Source organism: Oxyura jamaicensis, chromosome 6 (assembly GCF_011077185.1).
Source record: "Oxyura jamaicensis isolate SHBP4307 breed ruddy duck chromosome 6, BPBGC_Ojam_1.0, whole genome shotgun sequence".
Taxonomy (NCBI): Eukaryota; Metazoa; Chordata; class Aves; order Anseriformes; family Anatidae; genus Oxyura; species Oxyura jamaicensis.
This window is the reverse complement of record NC_048898.1, coordinates 35,408,311-35,428,491: the sequence shown is the minus strand read 5'-3', so window position 1 is coordinate 35,428,491 and position 20,181 is coordinate 35,408,311. Positions and strand designations below refer to the sequence as shown.

General features: G+C 50.1%; 1 protein-coding gene across 1 annotated transcript; it reads right to left on the bottom strand.

Annotated features, from left to right (window-relative positions):
• Positions 1 to 4,707: 4,707 nt before the first annotated feature.
• Positions 4,708 to 20,181, bottom strand: DPYSL4 (dihydropyrimidinase like 4). Its single transcript, XM_035330354.1, has 14 exons — positions 20,070 to 20,181; positions 18,547 to 18,635; positions 17,896 to 18,080; positions 16,947 to 17,111; positions 15,492 to 15,553; positions 15,314 to 15,394; positions 13,832 to 13,900; positions 13,586 to 13,706; positions 12,722 to 12,878; positions 11,202 to 11,343; positions 10,091 to 10,261; positions 8,475 to 8,654; positions 6,404 to 6,575; positions 4,708 to 5,760 (listed from the first exon to the last, which is right to left on the bottom strand). The coding sequence occupies exons 1-14, from the start codon at positions 20,106 to 20,108 to the stop codon at positions 5,669 to 5,671; spliced, it is 1,725 nt and encodes a 574-aa protein (XP_035186245.1). The 5' UTR covers positions 20,109 to 20,181; the 3' UTR covers positions 4,708 to 5,668.

The following is a 20,181-nucleotide window of genomic DNA, read 5'->3' as shown; positions in this document are numbered from 1 at the left end:
GACAGCGCCCGGTACTCGGTGCATCCGATCAGCGTCTCCGCAGTACAACCCCGCGGCTCCACGGAGCGGTGCGGTGCCGTGCATGGCGCTGGGGGCGAGGCGGCAGGCGCTGAGCGAGCCACGTCGATAAATGGGTCCCACGTGCCTTCGGCCCACTGGCGGCATCTCAGCCCCGGTTCCCTGGAAGAGATCGTCGTGGCTCTGCCTGGGGGGCATCAGCACAGTGCTGGGGACACGGGCAGCTCACGGAACCGGGCTCTCCAGCGCGTCCAAACGAGTGCTGTCCGTTTGGATGTCCTGCGGGATCTGCCAGCTTGCTCCTCGGTCCCGTACCGTCTGCGTGCGTTGCGTTTCCCCCAGCCTCCCCACGGAGCCGGCAGCACGGCTGGGGCTGTTCGGCACCGGCTGCCCCCTGCCTCGGCTGCCCCGGCGGCGGGGTTGTGCTGAGCACCCCTCACGGCACAGCACCGCTGGGTGCGGGCAGCACGGTCACGGGAACAGCACTTCAGCCTCGAGTCACGTAACCACATCGGGACGGGCTCTGTTTGCCTTCTGGTAGGAGTAGTCTCATAACCCTGTTGTTGCGAGGGGCTGGAAACCTGCCTCGTGGCCTGCCGGGGGCCAGGTGGGTGTGAGAGGCGTGAAATGAGGGTCACGAGATGTTTTTGTTCAGGAAGTATCAATTAAAGGTGATTTGCTTCACCGCTATGAATGGTTCTTTTCATTAAACTCCATGTCACTATTTAGCTTCTTTCTGTAAATAATGACAAACGTTAGAGACTCTGAGAACAAGGAGGAGTGTAACTTTTATTTGGGACCAAATGCACCCTATGTGGGAGGTACAGGTACGTCCTGTTCAGCCGCAAGCTCTCAGGCCAGAGATGTCTGCAGTCCTGTGGGACGTGTCAGAGATCTTCGTCGCTTTCTTCAGGACATGTTACAAATGGCCCTTAACATCCCGCTGCTGTGTGCAGACACGAGCTGGCTCACTTCCCAGAAACCGGAGCGCCTCACTCCAGAACCTGTCTCGGTCGTTTATGTTCTCTTTGCAGCACTCCCCTTCCCGTATGAGTTGGGAGAATGCCCTGAGCAGCGCCACGCAGTGCCCCGCAAGGCTGGGAAGGCACCACGTCACGGCTGCTCCCCGGATGAAGTCACCTGGGTCAGATTCTGGCCGCCCAGAAAGCACTGCTGAAATCCAGCAGGCACGCAGGGAAACACATCTGGGAACTCTCCTTTCTGCCTCACATCAGGAACTTCTAACCCTTACCTGCTGGGAACAGGTGACACGACGTAGACTTGTAGGATCGCTGTGCCGTGTAGTCGAGACACCGTGAGTACGGTACAGCATGAGTACTCGTTTCCAGTAATGCATGGACGGACACGTCACTGCTGCCCGTTTGGGGAACAGGTTTTAATGAGGCCTACTTACGCAGAGACCCCGGAGATGAAATTGAAAGAAATGAGCAATTGTGAAAAGGAAGCACGGTATAAATGGATACCTGTTGGCTTCACTGTCAAAAAAGCCCAGGATGGGTTTCAACGTGTCTCCTCTGCTGTGCCCTGCTCCCTGTCGCTGTTTTGTGTCTGTATGTTGTCACCTCAGTTCCTGCCACGGGGCCATGGGGCATTGTTTGTCACCTCGGGGTGTCGGGGCTGCTCTCTCACTGCCGTCTGTGCCGCGGGGGCTGGGGCAGGTTCGCATCGGCTGTGCCACCGCTGTCCCCGTGCTGCCGTCCCCTGCGTGCCCGGCTCCCTGCGGTGCCCATGCCCTGGGCGCAGCGCGGGGCCGCCCTGGAGCAGAGCGGGGTGCCCGCGGCCGTGCAAGCACTGCCGGCTGTGGGGCATACGCCCTGTGGAAGGGCTGGTTCCTAGGAAAACCGTGTTGCTTTGAAGTCCTCTGAGCCGTTTCTGTCCTTCTTGTTCTCCCTTTGTTGCTTCAGAGCCTGATTCGGCTCCAGGTGTAAGCAAAACTCATGGTGAAGTCGTGAAGCACTCCCGTTACCAAACCCCGTAACGCAGAGCTTGGGAGTTGATCCAGCTCTGGTTTACATCTCCACTAGAACCAGAATACAATAATTTTCTGTATATAGATATTTAAATACATGTATTTTTTGTATGACAGATTTATACAGGGTGTGCCATTATCTGCTGTGAAAAGTCTGCACCACCTGTAAATTATTCTCCTTAAGTTCCTTGCCATAAGTTTCTTATCTCTCTTGTATTTTGAAGTTCTGCAAAGTTGCATATTTTTAAGTGTTTCCATTGAACTACACAGACTTCACTGGGAATTTTGCATAGAAAACAAATGCCAGATCGGGTCCGGATCTTTTTGTTGCCAGTTCTTTATTATTGCTCTATACCTTACAAAAGGAGACTAGGAGTAATAATAGCAAAAATGCCAATAATATGAACTTGACGTTGGACAGTGCCGAAATCCTGATGCCTTGGTAGGGTATAGTTTTTAATTATTTCCGTGTAAATTGGATATGTAAAGCATATCTCTGTACTTTAAGTTCATACATTTCTGTAATCTTATTGCATGACAATACTGCCATGTCACTGAAGGTTTCAGTTATGACAACAAATTTGTGTTTTTGCAGATACTGCAAGAAGCCATTGCATATGTGGAGTAATAAATGTGTGTTTTTAACATTGCCAAGTTTTTGCAGTCATTTCTAGGTTATTGCTCTGTAGGAAAACAACATTAAAACTTGTAAAAAGTGCATGCTATAATTATATCTCTTGTTTACGCATCACAGACCGGAGTTGTTCAGCATCCAAACTGCACCAGTTGGTGTAATGGCCAGGACGTTTCACTTGCAGAAGCTGAGCAGCAGCAGCAGCGCCTTACAGCCGGGCAGTGAGCAGGTCTGTTCGCAGCAGCAGCCCTGTGAGCGGTGCTGCGTTTCCCCAGCTTATCCCGGTGGCAGCGCAGTGCCCGCTGTACCCACCTGCCACAGGAGCGTTTCCAGTCGCCCATCTGCAGCAGCAGCGCCTGCCCTCTCCCCACGGCCTGCCCTTGGGTTGGCATTGCTTCTCCTAAGGCTGCAAAGCTGGGGCTCATCCTCAGGGCAGGACAAGGGGGCTGCCCCTCCCCATGCTCAGCGCCCAAGTTGCCTTTCTCCCTGCTCGGAGTGCCTGTGCTGCCCTTTGGGATGGCCGGGGCTGAAGGAAAGCTGCCTGCGCTGGATGGGCTGGGAAGGAGCCCGCTTGCCCACCAGACGGTGGTTCAGGGCAAGGTTTGCTGCAAGCTGGGGAAAAAGCAGCAAAGATCCTGCCAGCTGATCCGCGTCTTCGGGCTGCTCCCCCTGCAAGCGTGAGCCCTGCTTCCTGGTGCCTCTGCAGCCGTGTCCTGCAGCCCCGGGCTTCGGCCTGTGCCCCTGCTGGGTGCCCGCAGGCTCCTGCCCCGTACAGCCTGCTTTGCTTGCAGCTGGGCAATTGTCTTTGATTTTTTTTAATGTTTTTGGAACATAGCGCGGCTCTTCTGCCAGAAGGTGAGACATTCATCCGCAAACACCGGGCAATGGCTCAGCGCTGCCTGCAGCCGGCTGCCCTGCTGGAGCCGGGGCTTGGACCAGTGACCTCCGGGGGTCCCTGTCCCCCAGCAGCCCCCCAGGACCTGAGCTCCAGCATCACACGGCGAAGGCACGCCAGCTCCGTCTCTTTGTCTGACCCAGAGCCTGCAGCGACGCTGTCAGAGGGAATTAAGGCCACGCAGGCTGCTTGTGCCCCAGGTGGGTTCGCTTCCTGCAGGCTCTGGATGCATTTGCAGGCAGCTGGGTCTGCAGGACTCTGTCAGACATCCCAGGGGGGCACACTCTGTGTTTTAGCCCCCGCTGCTGCGTTCGGAGGCTGGGGTGAACCTGCAGCATTGCGGGCTCTGCTGCTCCCCAGGACTCCCTTTGGGAAACGGCCCCCACAGAGGGAACGAACGCGAACCCCTCCTTCGGTCAGCAGAGCTGATGGGGGCTCCTGGGGGCTCCTGGGGGCACTGGCCCCAACCCCACCGCAGGGCTCAGCGGGGAGGGGACGGTGTCTGCAGGCACTGCCATGGTCCCCCTGGCCCTGGCCCCTTTCACCGAGCAGCCTGGCTGCTGAAGGAAGGCGTATTGCCAAGGAAGAGCCTGCAGAAAGCCCCTGCTAAGAGCAGCGAGATCTGGGGCCATGCGGGGCCTGGGGAAACCCAGGGGCGCAGGGCTGTGTTCTGGGTTACTGGCTGTGTTCAGCCTTGCTGGGTGGTGGGTGTGCTTCTTAGCAGCACGCAGCTTTGGGAATTAATTCAAGTGAATGTTTCCCCTATGAATGGATTTTACAGTTTTTAGAAAGAAAATGCTTTTTATTAGAAAGCAACAAAACACAATTCAGGAAGAAAATAAATAGAAAATAAAAACTGCAGGCAAAATAAATAAATAAATAAATAAATTATTTCTTCTAAATAAAATATATCTGAAGAATTGCATATTGATGCAGAAATTTGATGCAGTATTTGATGCAGAAATTCCTAAAGGTAATTGCATGGGGCTATGAGATACAGGTCAGAGTAGACAATCTAAAAAAAAACACCAAACAAAACACTCACCAAACTCTTACTGTCACTGTGCAGAATCCCATACGTCAGGAATCAATTTTACAAACTGTCATGCATAACAAGCCAAGGAAGACCACACAAAGATAGACTAAGACTGGTCAACCACTCCCATCATATCAGGATTTCCAACAAACTTTATTCAAAGCAAGGAACAAAAACCAAATGATGATCCATTCTGTCAGAGGCCCATGCATAGCTCTGTGGCACAGAGGTTCACTTTTACTGTACGTACCTTTAAATATAATAAATGGGGTAGAATCACCTTTATAAAAAGTCATATGCAACTGGCCTTCAAATGAGCCTTTTATTGGTTTAAGACATACACTTGGTACTTGAAAAACTGTATAAATATCCCTTAAAAACAAGCCTAACAAGACTACAGGAGACCGGACACGTGGCTCCCACCAACACAGCCATGACCCTGCCTGCCCCGACAGCACCTGCACCAGCCCCAGGGATGCTACAGCGCGAGTCGGCCGCGCTGGGGGCTCGCACCGCTGCGCCATCGCATCAGTGACGGCTCCTGGAGCATGCCCGAGCTGCCCAAGGAGATGGGGTAAAGAGCTGCCGGTGAGAGCTGCAAGCACGACAGAGCTGTGCATTCACTGTGTACGAAGTGTTCATCAGTAAAAAGTCCTTGGAGTAGGAAGGGCAGTCATAGCGACAGAAAGGAGCATATTCCAGCCAAATGCACCTTCATGGTCATCCTGGTCACAAGACAGCTAGCAGCACCGCTGAACACACTTTAAAATGTACTTCTAGGTGTCGGCATGCATATGCTAAGGGCTTTCTGAGTATCTAGGTAAGAAATACAGACTGGGAGCTCTACAGAGTGGGAGAAATGCAGATGGGCATACTATCACCACTACCTCTTGGGAGGGCTTCGTCTATTTTCTACCTAAGAGAAGGGGCCCGGGGTATCTGACGAATGCCTCGCTTTCATCCTGAGCTTGAGGGAACCAGCCATGCCTTTCCTGGCTCGGCCCCAGCACCACCGGCACGAGCCCCTGCCGTGGGGCCGCCGTGGGCAGGAGGCAGCACCGCGGGCAGCCGGGCGCAGCGGGCAGGAGCGTGGCATCAGGACAGGGAGGTGATGTTGGAGCGCCCGCCCGGCGGGGCGATGATCTTCTGAGCCGTACGCCTGGCAATGTGGTCATCTGCCTGCGACCCTGCGGGAAAGGAGAGGCACGCGGCTGTAACATCCACGAGCTGTGAAGGTCTCACTGCTTTAAATGTGCCGGTCATCAAGTATTTCGCCTGTGAGCAGTGCTAGCATTTTCAATATACATTAATTGGGGTGCTGCATTATCACAGTACAGTTTGGCATGACTTTGGTTACCTGAATGCCTTTATTTTTTATTGCTTCTTCCTGGACATTATAAATGGCTTTCCTGTAAATAAACAGCTTCTATGCAATAAAACCTGGGACCTTGTAGATTTACTAAACACTGTATGATCCGCCTGTATGAGTTCAGCCAGCCAAGAAAACAAAATGAAGGCGGTTATCTTAAGACAAAGCATGATTTTTTCCAAGGTCAGTGACGCTGCCGGGCAGATTTTCACGGGATGCTGTGCCAGGCAGTGCTGAAGCACCCTCCGCCTACATGTGAAGGCAGAGGAGGTTTTATTGCAGGTTCCTGAGGATGGAGCTATGCGACTCAGTCCAAGCTCAGAACTGAGCCAGCCTGAACAAACCAGCTGTGACACAGATCGCTGCCCTGGAGCCCTGACCACACACAGCCCCTGCCTGGCCTGGCAGGGCCTTGCCACCGCCCGTGGCCTCCACCTCTCCCTTGCCAGGCCCACACGTACCGGACAGGCTGAACCCCGACTGGTGCAGGTTGCGCACGGGGACAGACGGGACTTTGCCGGCGCAGGCCGCCATCCTCGACGCTGCGGTGGGCGCCACGGCCTTCGTGCTTAGGACGACGTCGTGGACCGGCCCGTCGTAGAGCCCCCGCGGGACGCCGTGCACCTCGGCCAGCTGCGGGGAGGGAAGGAGCAGGCGTGAGCAACACACAAACGCTGGCGAAACCAATCGGGATCCCGGCGGGTTCTGGTCCTCACCTGCTGCTGCAGCAGTGCCGCACTAGCCCCTGGCTGCACTCACCCCAAAGAGAAAAGCACTTAGAGGTTAGTCCTGCAAAACTGCTGTGCAAGGGGTTCCCTGCATTTTGTCAAACAAGCATAAAACCTGCTTTGATGCTTTCGGTCCTGGCACCCAGCTGCCATGCTAATGTCTCACCAAAAGGCCCCTTCCGTGCCCCTTACAGGTGGGCAGGGGGTGCCCGGCCCCTCGCCCACCACGCCACGGCCGCTCTGCCCCGGTGGCAGCGTCCCAGCAGCACGCGCCCCAGGCGGCATGGTATGACGGGGAGCCACTGCCACGTCCTGCCACACTCCGTCCCTTCAGGCCTATATGAGAAAAGCCACAGCTGGCACAGGGAAAGGACTTAATTACCAGTACTTCATCCTGAACGTGCTTAAGGCTGTTTCTCCTCACAGGCAAAACAGCGTGGCAGTCCTTTGGCAGCCACAGGGTCAGAACGGGCTTGTTTTGCAGATGAGAAGTGCTGGGTTTCAAATAAGAAGGGACAGACTGATAGGTTATCAACAAATATATAAAGTTTTCCATAGCAGTTTTTCTCGTACGTCACCTTCATCTTCGTGCTGACTGCCTTGTAGAGAAAATACTTTGCTCAGTGCTCTACAGCACTCCTCTCGACCCCAGCTCTTTTCCAAAGCTCCAGTTAAATCAAGGATCAAGAGATGGCATGGGCAGACTGTCTGGTTGTTTGCAAAGTACCAAATGTGCCTGCCCAAATGAATTAACTTAACAAAGAAATCACTAACTGCCTGGTCTGACACTCAATTACCATCTAGCCAGGAGACCAGGGACCTTCAGTAAGTGAGAGTTTATATTTAGCAAGCGCCGTCCTTTAGGACACAGCAGTGGCACAGGGTGCCTTTCAAAGCTAACACAGACGCAACCTGACTGCTAGCAAGGAGCCCAGGGGCTCCTCGTCCCCGCAGCCCGCGTGGCATCCCTGTGTGAGAGCGATGCAGAGGGTGCTAGGTGTGCCAGGGAGATGGAGCCGCCGGTACAGGGCTTCTTGTGCTGCAGCTGCCGACGCTGCTGGGCCCGAAGGGACTGGAGGTGGACCACGAGGTCCTGCCCTCTGCTGGGAGCTGCCCCACAACCCGGGGCCTTCCCCTGACTCCACTGCAGCAGGGACTCGAGAGGGAAACTGGGACCAAAGCTGCCAGCGCTGTTGGTGAGCCTGGGGTTTGTGATTCTTGCACTGCATTCATCTGCAGGGCATCATGAAAATAACACATGGAAAGGGGAAGGAGGGTGCAGTCGTTGAGGAGCTCTGTATACATTTGAACGTCTTTGTATCTCCTAAAAAAGCTGTGCTGGCACACTGAAGGACTCGTTATTTCCAGCAGCGACTGACCACTACCCCTATTAGTCACGGACAGGAGCAAAGCAGCAGATCGGTAATACAGTAACGCAATCATTTCTAGCACAGGTAGAGATGAATTCTTCCCTTCTACCTCAAAACAAAACAAGCAGATTTGGTAAAGTCATATTTTTGTTCTGTAACTTTATAACAGTAATACTAAGTAATTCTAATAAAACTGGTATGAGCAGTTACAAGACTAAAACAGGCATTATGAAGTAGTTTGTGCCAAGCCATACGCCGAAGTAATTACATGGCAACATCACAAATTTCCAAGGTATGAGGAGGAGTAACATTAACAATACTCTTGTTTCTGCTGCCTATTGCACCAGCGGGCATACCAGAACAGTGACTTCAATACATAATGCAGGGAGATGGCAATGAAAATATGGGAGCACTGCAAATAAATTTCTTCTTACCCTGTTTCTGGCCTTTATCCTTTTATAAACAAAATCAGGGAACGTCTTTCTGGGAACGAAGCGACCCGACCCCTGGGTGACAAACAGGTTCCCATCCTCAAGAACAACTTTTCCTTGACTTATGACCACAGTAGGAGCCCCATGGCACTCCATGCCTTCAAATATGTTGTACTCCACATTCTGAAAAAAAAAAAAAACAAAAAAAAAACAGGATGTTAAGTAAATTTAAGATTTAAGAAAAGGAGGTCACAGTCATTTCAGTTACACATGCATGCATTTTTGTACATTACTCCTCATGCACAATTAGTTGGACTTAACTTAAGCCTTTATATTTCAAATAATAAGGTTCTTCTAATTGGATGAACTAAGGCAAAGTGGAACAGAAAAATTAAATCCTCAGAAGATTCAGTAGTTGACCAAAAGACTTGTGGCATTTCTGAAGCAAACCAGGTTTTTACTATATACTAACAATTAATTATTTCAAAACCTCAGAAGAGCTCTGCTGCAGCTCTCCATTTGGTGACACCTTTCCTGTAATTTTTTCCAAGACACTGCAAGTTTTCTACCACAATAAATGAGAATTGTATTTTACGGGAAATGCAAAATCATGCCAACTTTTTTTTCAAATATTCCCCTGACTATCACTAACAAACTATCAAAACCCAAACTTTACTATGAAAAAATGCTGCATCTTGAAAAAGCATAAGAGAATTTTCTGGACGAAAAATAAACTACTATTTTTTAAAGAAAACACCCAAATATTTCAGTAATAATGATCATTTTCTTCAATAAAAACCCTTGTGCCAAAAAAATGTTTCTACACTAGTTTAAATCAGCTCCATCTCTAACTTACCTCACGCCACCTCAAATGCATCCCTCACTTTCAACTACAGCTTTCTACCCGAGACTCTTGTTGGAATTAATTTGGGGATGTCCGCAGCCTGGAAAACCACACACAAAATGCCACTAAGAGACACCCCAAACCTTTTCCAACTGCCTCACTCTGCTGACCTGCAACACCTGCCAAGGACCAGAGCCCGAGGGGAGTGCACCTGGGTCTCTGGGGCATGCTGGCGTTTGGCGCTGGTGGCAAAATGGCTTTATGCTGTGAACAGCTGTTTTCTTTCATCATTGCACAGGTATTAGAGGAACTACTACTGGTTTTCTAAATTGGAACTTAAAAGTTCACATTGACAAACAGGAATTAATGTGAGCTGGGGTTTGTTCCCTCATGTGCATCAGGCCTCCACATGCTGCCTTCACTGGACACACCTTTTCTTTTAGTTTAATACTCAAAACAAGGTCAACACCTTTCTTCCAGTCTGCAGCAAGCACATCAATCATAGGATCTGTGTTCCAGAGGCAGACTGTCTCAGATCAATCACCCAGCTACTCAGTCACAATCCTGCCCCTCACAAATTCTTCAGTGTTACAGTAAACAAGCGATATTTTTATTTTCTTGCATTTTAAAAATCAAATGGTCCTTCATCATCTTTTCCACATTGCTCCTCCCTTGGTGAATGCACTAATCTTTCTGATCTGAAGAAGTGTGTTACTTTACTGCTCTCTTCTGACTGTAGCATCATCTCAAGAAAATACTTTAAAAGATAATTTACCAAATTGTGGGTTTTTGCTGAGATAATTTTTGTTGCCTTGGGGTTCCACAAGACCAAGTCTGCATCAGAGCCAACTGCAATTCGCCCTTTCCTGGGGTAGCAGTTAAAGATTTTGGCAGCATTTGTACTGGTCACTGCTACAAAGTCATTCTCATCCATCTTCCCTGAGACCTGGACAGCAGAAGGAAGGAAGAACCATTTGGTACAGAAAAGCACGACAGTCCCACCACAAACAAACCTGCATTTTCCATACAAACAGAGATTGCATGCAACCTTTCTCTTAGCGCTTTGATACACCGAAAAAATCCCACAGTCTTGACCACAGTATTTAATTCAAGACATTTGTCCCCACGATGGTAATTAAGCCCTGCTGAAGCATTAAACAGCTGGAAATGGACCACCCAGACGTTCAATAGCTGCCTTATCTAGAGGGTGGCATCCCTGCCTATGGCAGGGGGCTGGAGTTTGATAATCTTTAAGGTCCCTTCCAGCCCCAGCCACACTGATTCTACAGAATTACATTTCATAGAAAATCTGAGTTGGAAGGGACCCACAAGGATCATCGAGTCCAACTCCTAAATATCTCCTTTGTTTCCTCAAGAACAAAGCCTACGTAAGGCTTCAGCATGGTTCCCTGGCTCCGGGAAGTCGCCACGAAGCTCTCCGTGCCACGCGATGAACTCCCAGGGGTGCTCTGGCGGCAGGCCCATGGGGCTGAGCACACTGACGTGCTGTGGAGTGGGACAGGGAACCTCCTGCAGGTATGAAGGATGCTCCCTGTGCCCACCAACCTCCCCGGGCCTCGTGCGAGCACCAGTGCAGAGCAACATCACGCCCTCCCCTTACAGAAATCTGTGGAAGACTTTCTCTCCCGACTGCAAGTTGAGGCGGGGGGGTTATTCCCCCACCAAACCCTTTGAAGACACTTTGAAGGCATTCGAGTGTCACATTCTCTCCCATTATCAAGCTCTTCTGAAGGAGCAGTCTAGACAATGTCACACTTCAGGGCTCATTTGAATTAATGAGAAATCTGACATCACCTGACACAAGCACTCTTCACATCCACTTGCGTTCGCGTGGAGGCAGGAATCAGTGTTATTTCAGTACCTACCACACACTTTTCCCAAATCACTGACATCCGTTCTTCAATGCCGTTTGTTCCCTCGGGAATGAGGGTGAAGTTGTCTTTTCCCACTGCCTTCTGGGCGGTGGTAAATGTGCAGTGCGCGCTGCCCACCACCTGCAGGTCCCCGCTAGGACAAACAGAAGAGACGTGGTCAGAGGACGCAAACAACAGCGGCAGTGGCCTTGAATGGGCTTCTCGGAACTGCGAACATGTGTCTCCTTTCGGTGAAACTGCTGCTCTCCCTGGGTGAAGTTCTCCCTTGCCTACAAGACTGTGTGACACAAGTGCCCGCGGGCTCTGTGCCCCGCCTGTTTGATGTTCATTGATTTAATCAATAAAGGCTGCACAGGCAGGTGACTTCAGATCTTTATATTCCTTTGAAAGTCAAGGTATGTTGAGGCAATTTTTACAAGTACACAGAGGCATCTTGCTCTACCAATTTACACAGGAATAAAGCACTGAAATCTTCTAAGAACAGTAACAGCAGCCCCCTACATGCTTTTGATATTTTCTCCTAATCTGGCTATTACTTTTAGTGTTTAGTAACCTCCTTAATCTTGGTACCTTCCTTTTGAACCTCATATTGCTTTAATATAAAGGTGGTTCTAAGAACCATCCTTTTGATATGGTGCTAAAACATCTCTTAAAGCAAGGATATGGTTAAATAAAACAAGATCTAAATAAAACCAAATGTAATGTACTATATTACATTTTACGCAGTACTGTATGTATACATGCTGCATGTAATGCAAGGCTCCAGTCACTGTTCCATCTGTGGGTACAGGCAGAGCACATGCAGGCGTTGTTATTTACCTGTCCATTTGTTTGCTGACCTGTCAGTGTCTGTCGCGTTTGTGAACTGTTCCGGAGATGCTCATGCCGACCTGATGGGCTTTGTTGTGTAACAATAGACTGAAAACAGCTCTCCGGGGTAACATGCCCTCAGTGTTCATGTTTCAGATTTTAAAAGCTTGTGCATGCCTAACATTGCTTCTGATGAAACCCTTCAATTTACTGTAAAGCTAAACAAACGCAGGTAGATTCCCGTGGGTCACGCTGAGACAGGGCCCTGCTGGCCGCTGAGTCCCGGTGCCCTGGCCCCTCGGGTGACACGGAGGGCGCAGCGCGCTCCCGTTTGCGGCTCTGAGGATGGAAGCAGGTCGTGTGAGACTGATTTATATGGGAGAAGTCTGGTAGCTGCTACCCAGCTGCATCAAAGCCTAACCTAGATCCTCTTTCAAAGCAGCCACATGGCTGTCACCTGGCTCCTTTTACAAAAAACAACCCAAGATTTATGCTTTTGCTGTGGAGAAGCGTGACAGTCTCCAGGCTGGTTTCCGCACGCCGACTGCCCCACAGGGTGCCCGGCACAGAGCTCCCCCGACACAGCCTCGGGGCAGGCCCGGCCTGCGGTGGTGCTACGTCTGGAAATGCCATCCGCACCGCTCCTCCACGTCCCCAGCCGGGCAGGCTGTCAGCACCACGGGCACCAGCACAGAACTCACCAGGACAGCAGGGAGGTGAGACGATCCGGCGTGCTCGGGTCGGGGCTGATGGGGGGAGAGGTGACGAAGGCTGCGGCTTTGGCCCAGTTCTTACTCCAGTAGTGCGAGCCGTCGGTGCCGAGGCTGGCGGTGATGGGCTCTCCGTACACAACAGTGCCTGCAGAGCCATGGAATCAGTGACTGCAAACCTGCTGCATGCCCGTGAGCCTCCGTTCACACAGCGCAGACAAATACTGTGGTTAGCAATAAGGATGGTTTCGTTTACCTCCGGTGCTCTCAGTATTTCAGCTTTTTAAATACAGACTAATCCCTCAGATTATCCCAGATGACTGGGAAGTGCTGCCAGAACAAGTTTTGAATGCATCTCCTTTCTCCTTAGAAAAACACACACCTTTCTATCTGCTAAGAGTTACACATTTCTTTACATCAAACGGGAGGCTCTCTCTGGCTGGGGGCAGCCGTGGCCGCAGAACACCGTGTTCTCAAGACATTGCTCAACCTTGCTTCCCTGTAGGAACATTGCTAGCCCTCCCCACCGCACCCCATTTAAATTTGGACTTTGTTCCAGTTCCACTTTTCATTTAGCTCATGAGAAATGATCAGAAGCGAGGTGTTGGTTTTTTTTTTCTGCATGTACTCAGATTCGGGTGTCAGTTTCAAGCGCATCTCTTCATCTTTTGAGTTCAGTTCAGAGCAATTAGCTCTGGCATACTCTGTGAAGAAAAGCCAACACCAAGTTTTAGCACCCTTAAAATGTGAGAGAACTCAGGTGCTAACGAGTTCTTAAACCTTGCACCTAGGGTGACATTCCTGGGCTTATTTGAATAGGCTCAATTAGCGTGAAAACATTAAATAGCGCTTTACCTTTTCTCTTGGCTTGGGCTAACACATCTGCTGCACCTTTGCTCATTATTTTTGTGATGTACAAGGGGCAGTTGGCTTGTTTTGCTATTGTAATGGCCCGGTACACCGCCTCTGCTTCAACCTGCAGACACAAAAACAAACACAAGCAGAAAACATCTCAAGACATCTCTGTCAAAGCTGAACCGCCACAAGCAGTGGCTGGTCTGCAGCTTTGGATAGTTCTGCTGGAAAAGCTGCTGGCGTTACCTCCTCGGGGCGGCTCAGGACATGCCCTTCTGGCCCCGTAATCCCAAGGTCCAACAGTCTTTTTTGCTCCTAGGGGGAAGAAGATGAGCAAGAGCAGTGAGCAATGTGAATGGTCTGTCTGAAGCAGCGTGGGACTCACCTTGCTCAGAAGTGCCTGGTGGATGATGGCAATTCATGAATACAATTACATAGTACATGTAAATGATAAATGCATACAATTACATCATATCTATGACAATCCATCAACAGCTGGGAGTGAAAGTAAGGCCCAACTTACGCTGTGGAAACATCTTTGGACTGGGAACTGCTACATGTCCTTTGGACCTTCTCCATTTTTTAAACCCAGTTACAGTTCTGGAAGACTTGGGATTTCAGACCCACCACTGCTTACTCTAAGCCTGTGCTACATACGATTCATGGCTACAGAAAAGGAGCAGGTATCTCCTGGACCCTTGAGCCTAGGCTGAAGCTGCTCAGCGAAGCCCATGGAAGAAGAGAAGATGAGGGTGGGAATTACCCTCTAACTTGTTTGTTCAAGTAAACCCACTTCAAGGACTGGGATTCTGCTTTCATTTTAAACTCTCCTCCCACACCATACTGAACACTTAAGTGACCGTAAGCTAAAAGGAACCACAAGTCTAATTCTACATCTATCAGCTATTTGCAGTATTTACCTAGGACTTTCTTCTTTAAAGCTAAAAAGGAAAAATAATGAACAGTGTGCAATACCAAGTAAGTTCTTGAAAGCCATTTTTGGAGATATATATTACCATGTCTAATGCAGATTATTTAAAAAATGCTAAACTCTTTAACCTTCTCAAGTCCTCAAGACTTCTAAGCATACTCAAGATTTCTAAACAAGATAAATCATGTGATAAAATACCACTTAAGGCAGTCAGTCAACCTTTAAGAGGCCCCTCTCTGGGAACCGTTGAACAGATTTATGTGATGAAACTCAAGTGCATGGAAAAACTGGGAGGATGCTGTTGGTTGTAGCAGGAGCCCCAGATCCTCCTGCACATGCTACCAGAACAGGATTTCCTCTCAGCCTCTTCCCTCCAAAACTTTGGTACTCAGATTATACTGGAGACCAAATCTCACCAGGAGCGTGTAGGTGGAGGACAGAAGGGGCAGGTTAGGGCTGACACCATTTCTGGATTCCCCTGATCTCTCAAGGCCTGGTGTCAACATGCAAAGAGGAATGAGAGATTGCCCTGCTAGAGATTTCAAAGGTGAACAACCCAGGTGACAGCAGTGGACAGCACACAGTAAAAGTGCATGCTGATTGTCTTCACAAAGCAACTGCAGGTTGCTCCTCTTTGTCTCATTTGGACATATCTCAATTTTGCAGCATTACATGAATGCTAAAAGCATGCTGGCACCTTCCATTAGCATCTGTGTCCTATCTGTTGAAGTCAGCACTTTGCCTTACATCAAGTTACTCTGCTCCACCTTTAATGTAAATGAATGTAATTACTGTACCTCATCAATGATGTCTCCGTTTTCAGCATGCACTTGGGCAATGGCACCCAAGTCTCGAATAATGCTGAATATTTCATACATCTGTCAAGAGAGAATGGGTTGCCCAGTATCAGATAAATTATGGTCTCTGCTCAGAAGTGCACAATTACTTCTATTGCACTTTGGCTGTCTGTATTACCTGGGCATCAGTGCACTGAAGTTTGTCCTTATAAGCCATAAAAACCAGGAAGGAGTTCACGCCTTGAAAAAAGAAAACGACACGTGCATTTATTATCACAGCCCAGAACGCAGCACTGTGGTACGGGCTGAGCAGGGCTGTTCGACTCGGGTGGCTTTGTGCAGGGGGGGCTGGGCTGAAAGCAAACCAAGGCTAAGCACTGAAACTTCTCATGAGAGCTGAACCCCACCTTTTGGGAGTCACGGGAGACAATACACTCCTATGTTTGGTACACCTGAACAAAAAAAAAACACATTGTCCATTTCTGACGTGAGATACTGTCTGTAACTCGATCCAAATTCACAGAAGTAAATGCATTGCTTCCAGTCTTAATTTTCCCTCCAGAAGTGGTCTGAATTTATGGTTTCTTTCCAACTTCTAACTGTATTTGAATTAATGCATTAGTGCCACGACCACAAAGTACAACAAAATATGAGACTCTCTTGTTTTAAAGCACTGTTATTCAGCACATTGGCATTTAGTTAGACAAACAGATGTACATTATTTCTGCACAAAGCATTGCACACAATCTTAATTCATTTCTATCAAACATGAAACATGAAGAACAGAGTCAAAGCCTGAGAATTGGCAGTTTTTTATATGGATAAAGGCAACAACTAATCCCAAACTACGATCAAATTGCAAACAAACTGTATTTCATGGGAACATACATATGAAAAATATCTGGTTTAAGCTTTGAATGGCTACATTACTTCATTCACTCCGCATTTTAATGGGAAATTCACTGCAAATTTCTATGTTAATTGACCAATTAAGCCCTTGCTTGCAAGACTGCAAATTACACTGAAGTCATTTAGCTCTACATTAGCATATCTGAAAGCAAAATGTAGTTCCAAATATCGAATTAAGTATTAATGAAATGCATGAAATCCTGATACATGGCCAGCTTTTTGGTAAGCTATGTCCAAGGGATCCTTAGGATGTACAGGAATTAGAAGCGCAAATGACATCTCTGGGAAAAGCCTAAAGCTTTTGGGCCTGTTAGCCCAATCTCAAATGTTTTTATTTAAATATTGGCTGTAAGTCAGGGAGCCTGAATCAGGAAGCCTGATATAATTTCTGTAGTTTCCAAAAGAGATTTTAAATACTGGGCTGTAAATTGCCCAAAGGTAAGAGCACATGAACAAGATCCTGCAAAATATGTTAGGATATGAATCCAGTGTAAATACTCTTGTCTACATCTTTAACCTAGATGGTAAGAGATGGGTGATTCACACCTCAATAGCAAATGAGTAAGGTCACTGCACGCACACATTTATCAGCGGATAAAAGCATTCCTGCAGAGAAGCATGGTCATAGCTTACCCTGGGGGAACTTGCTTATGTGCCTATACTGCAATATTCTTTTTTCTTGGTGAGGGTAGAGGTGTGTCAGAAGGGCTCTTTGTGCCCTTACCTTTGTCTTTCACGAGGGCTTCCAGCTCCTCTTTCAGGCTGTCATGCCAGCGAGGGATGTCGACGTGCAGTGAGTAATCACAGCAGGCTTTGCTGTCGGCGCACTCTCTCCACTGCTCGTATGCAGCAAGAAGGCTCGTTCCGGCATCGGGGAACACATGGTCAACTGAGGAAATACTGCAGAGTATTGGTATGCTTTCTAGGGACAGCTCTGTGTGACTAGAGAAACACCTGGAGAATACAATAGCCACGGGTATTTCTGTGGAAGGCTTTACTGCTACGATAGACATTTTCATAGTAATTTGCTTTTATAGCTTTGATTACAGATAAATGTATCAGAAAACTGAAACAAATGAAATAGGCTAACTAATTTATGGCTATTGTTCTGCCTTTTTTTTCATACAGCCTCCACCACGTGGCACGCTGAGAGGACAAAGCATGGCCTTGCATACTGCTGCGCGGCTCCCTTGGGCATTCCCCACGTGCAGCCACGCACAGCCCATCCCTTCCTGCTCTTCCTCTACTCCCTGCGGTGCTGGCTATGACAATGGGACAGAGCGACAGCAGATTCCTTCAGAACTGCTCCTTCAGGCCAGTACTACCACGTGCTTTGGGAAGAGAATAAGAACAAAACAGAAATAAAAAATATTCTACATACATAATAAAAAACATATATATAAAAAGGTGTTTAAAGTTTTCTTCTGTTTACTGTCTTATGAGGTGAAGCAGGAACAGCTGTATGTTTGCAATATACGTGTACAGCAAAGGAAGGTGGTTACCAAAAGACACATAATGCATTTTAATCATATTTGTGATGTTTTGATTACTATAGCAAAAATTAACATTTCTCTGCTTTGAGGATAAATAATCTCTGCCACGATGAAAGGCCCCATGTATTTCACTGCACAGTGTTCTACTTAGAAGCCTGCTCAAGCACCGCTCCATCTTACTGATCATTGTGGTTCCTCCTGCCAGGGCTGCTTTCGTGCCTTGGTAGAAGTCATCAGCAGAGGTCATCCCCATCACGGGCATCTGCAGCCTTGTATGCACGTCTACCCCGCCCGGCACAACGATCTGGCTGTAGGCATCAACTGTCTTCACCCCACTGGGAACGATCAAGTTCTCTCCAATTTGTCTGAAAGCAGGATTAAGGTGCCCTGGTAAGTGGCAGCAACTTTTAAGTGCTGTACAAAGAGCCCAGTCCAGGCCCTGCTGGTGGGGCCCGCTCATGTGTGCTTCCTCAGCTCTTCTGGGGCACATTCCCTGCCAGGCTGTCCCCAGAGAGCAAGGCAGAGCTCTGCTCCGACAGAGCACGGCCAGGGGCTGTCAGCTCCAGGACTGATCCGGGATCTGCTGAACCAAACCCTGCGTCCCGCCCTGCCCCGGGGCTGCCTAACACCGCTGGGGCACACTAGGCACTGCCTGGCCATATTCTAAAATTCTTGTTTTTCAGATAGGGGACATATTTCCAAGAGAAAAACTGTCAGAAAGGAACCCTGTTCAAATTAAATGACAAATTTGTCAGATTTAATTTTCCTTGTTCAAATTAAATGTAATAGGCCTGGAAATTTTGTTACAAAAACCACAAAATTTTAACTTACTTTATTAAACCATCTTCCACGTATATGTCTGCATAAAATGACTGGTCATCGTTGACAATTTTTCCTCCCTTGATTAGAAGCTTATCACTCTAGTGGAAAAACAAACAAAAATTCAAGATTGGTTTATTTAGATGCTGCTTTACTCAGGATGAGCTTTTATGAAGTCTAGGACTTAGCATTTTGTTATTTAACAATCCAAACTTAGTTTAATACCCTAAGTGTTCCATACCAAAGCCCAGCTGTACCCTGCAGAAAAGTCCACATACATTTTCAGAGGAAGACACGATCTCCTGTGATGCCAGGCATGAGCAGGGCTCGCAGGGAGCGTGCCGGCAGCTAGGTGCTGTGGCAGGGCCTGGCCCCGGGCCCGTGCAGAGCAAGCCCCGGGCAGGAGCCCCCTCGGACCCTTGACGGATGCCGGGACCAGCTGCCCAGGTGAGGAGCTTAGCAGCTCCACCAGCATTGTGAGACAACATCCCGCAGCTCAGCATCGGACTCCTCCATCAGCGCCTCTTGTGAGGGCTGTTAAGTGCATCTTATTAACCCGGTAATTTATTGGCATTCCTTAATTAGTTTTCCCAGTCTTGTCAGAGTCTGGTAATGCCTCAAGGACCTGCCTCACTTCAAAGCAAGACCGTGGCACGGTTGTCAGACTTACAGGATCTTTAACCAGGAAAATCAGAAAGCAGCTGCATTTCTGTAAACATGGAACTGCAGCAGAACGAGGGGCTCCTTCCCTGCTCTCTGGTGCCGCTAAGGGCTCAAAGGGGCCGTCCCGGGGCCGTCCCGGGGCACAGACCCCGCGGAGGGCCGCAGGAGCAGGAGGCGCAGCGGGGAGATGGATGGCTGCCCGCACGGCCCCGTGCGCTGCCGCAACGCCGAGCCTGGAAAACACCCGGCGCCTGGTTCTAGAGCCCCCCACTGCCGCACGGAGAAGCTACCGAACGACTGCGCTGCTGTTTCCCCAACTCCCGAGGCGCTCACCGCCTCCCCGCTCGGCTCCCGGCCCCACGATCCCGGTCCCGGGAAGGCTCCGCGCTGGCGGCTCCCAGCCCGCAGCCGCTGCCCGTGGGGTCCGCCCGGGAGCGCGGCCGGGGGGCGGCCAAGGGAAGAAAGGAAAGAAAGAAAGGAAGAGAGGAGCTGCCGGGGGCGCGTCCTGCTGCTGCCCCGAGCCCCGGCAGCAGGGGAATGAGGGGAAGAAGGGGAAGGAAGGGAAGCAGGAGAAGGAGGGAATCCCCCCCCCCAGCAGCACTGCTGGGGTCCGGTGCGGGCAGCGCCCCCCGGCCCCTGCCCCGCGCCCCCGCCGCCTTTGTCCGCGGCCCCGGCTCTGTGCGCGGCCGGGCGGACAAAGCCGGCAGCCGCCCGGAGCCGCTGGGCCGGGCCGACAAAGGGCCCGCGGGCCGCCCACCGCCTCCGGGGTGGAAAGAGTCGGGCCCGTGCGGGGCCGGCCCGGGGCGGGCGGCAGCCGGCGAGCGGCCCCGGGCGAACTCCGGCCGCCGGCAGCGGCTGCGCCCCGCGCTCACCGTGCTGCGGGGGATGCTCTTCTTGCCCGGCTGCGACATCCTCCTGCCTGCCTCCCTGCCCGGCCGTGCCCGCGCGCCCGTGCACGCCCCCGTGCGCGCCTGCGCGCCCCCG

Excerpts from the sequence above, each read along its gene's own strand:
- DPYSL4 (XM_035330354.1), bottom strand. The coding sequence starts at position 20,108 with ATGTCGCAGCCGGGCAAGAAGAGCATCCCCCGCAGCACG. Across the intron at positions 13,901-15,313 it reads ACGGAGACATCATTGATGAG|GAGCAAAAAAGACTGTTGGA; the intron begins GTACAGTAATTA and ends TCTTCCCCCTAG. Across the intron at positions 6,576-8,474 it reads GGATAAAGGCCAGAAACAGG|CTGGCCGAGGTGCACGGCGT; the intron begins GTAAGAAGAAAT and ends CCCTCCCCGCAG.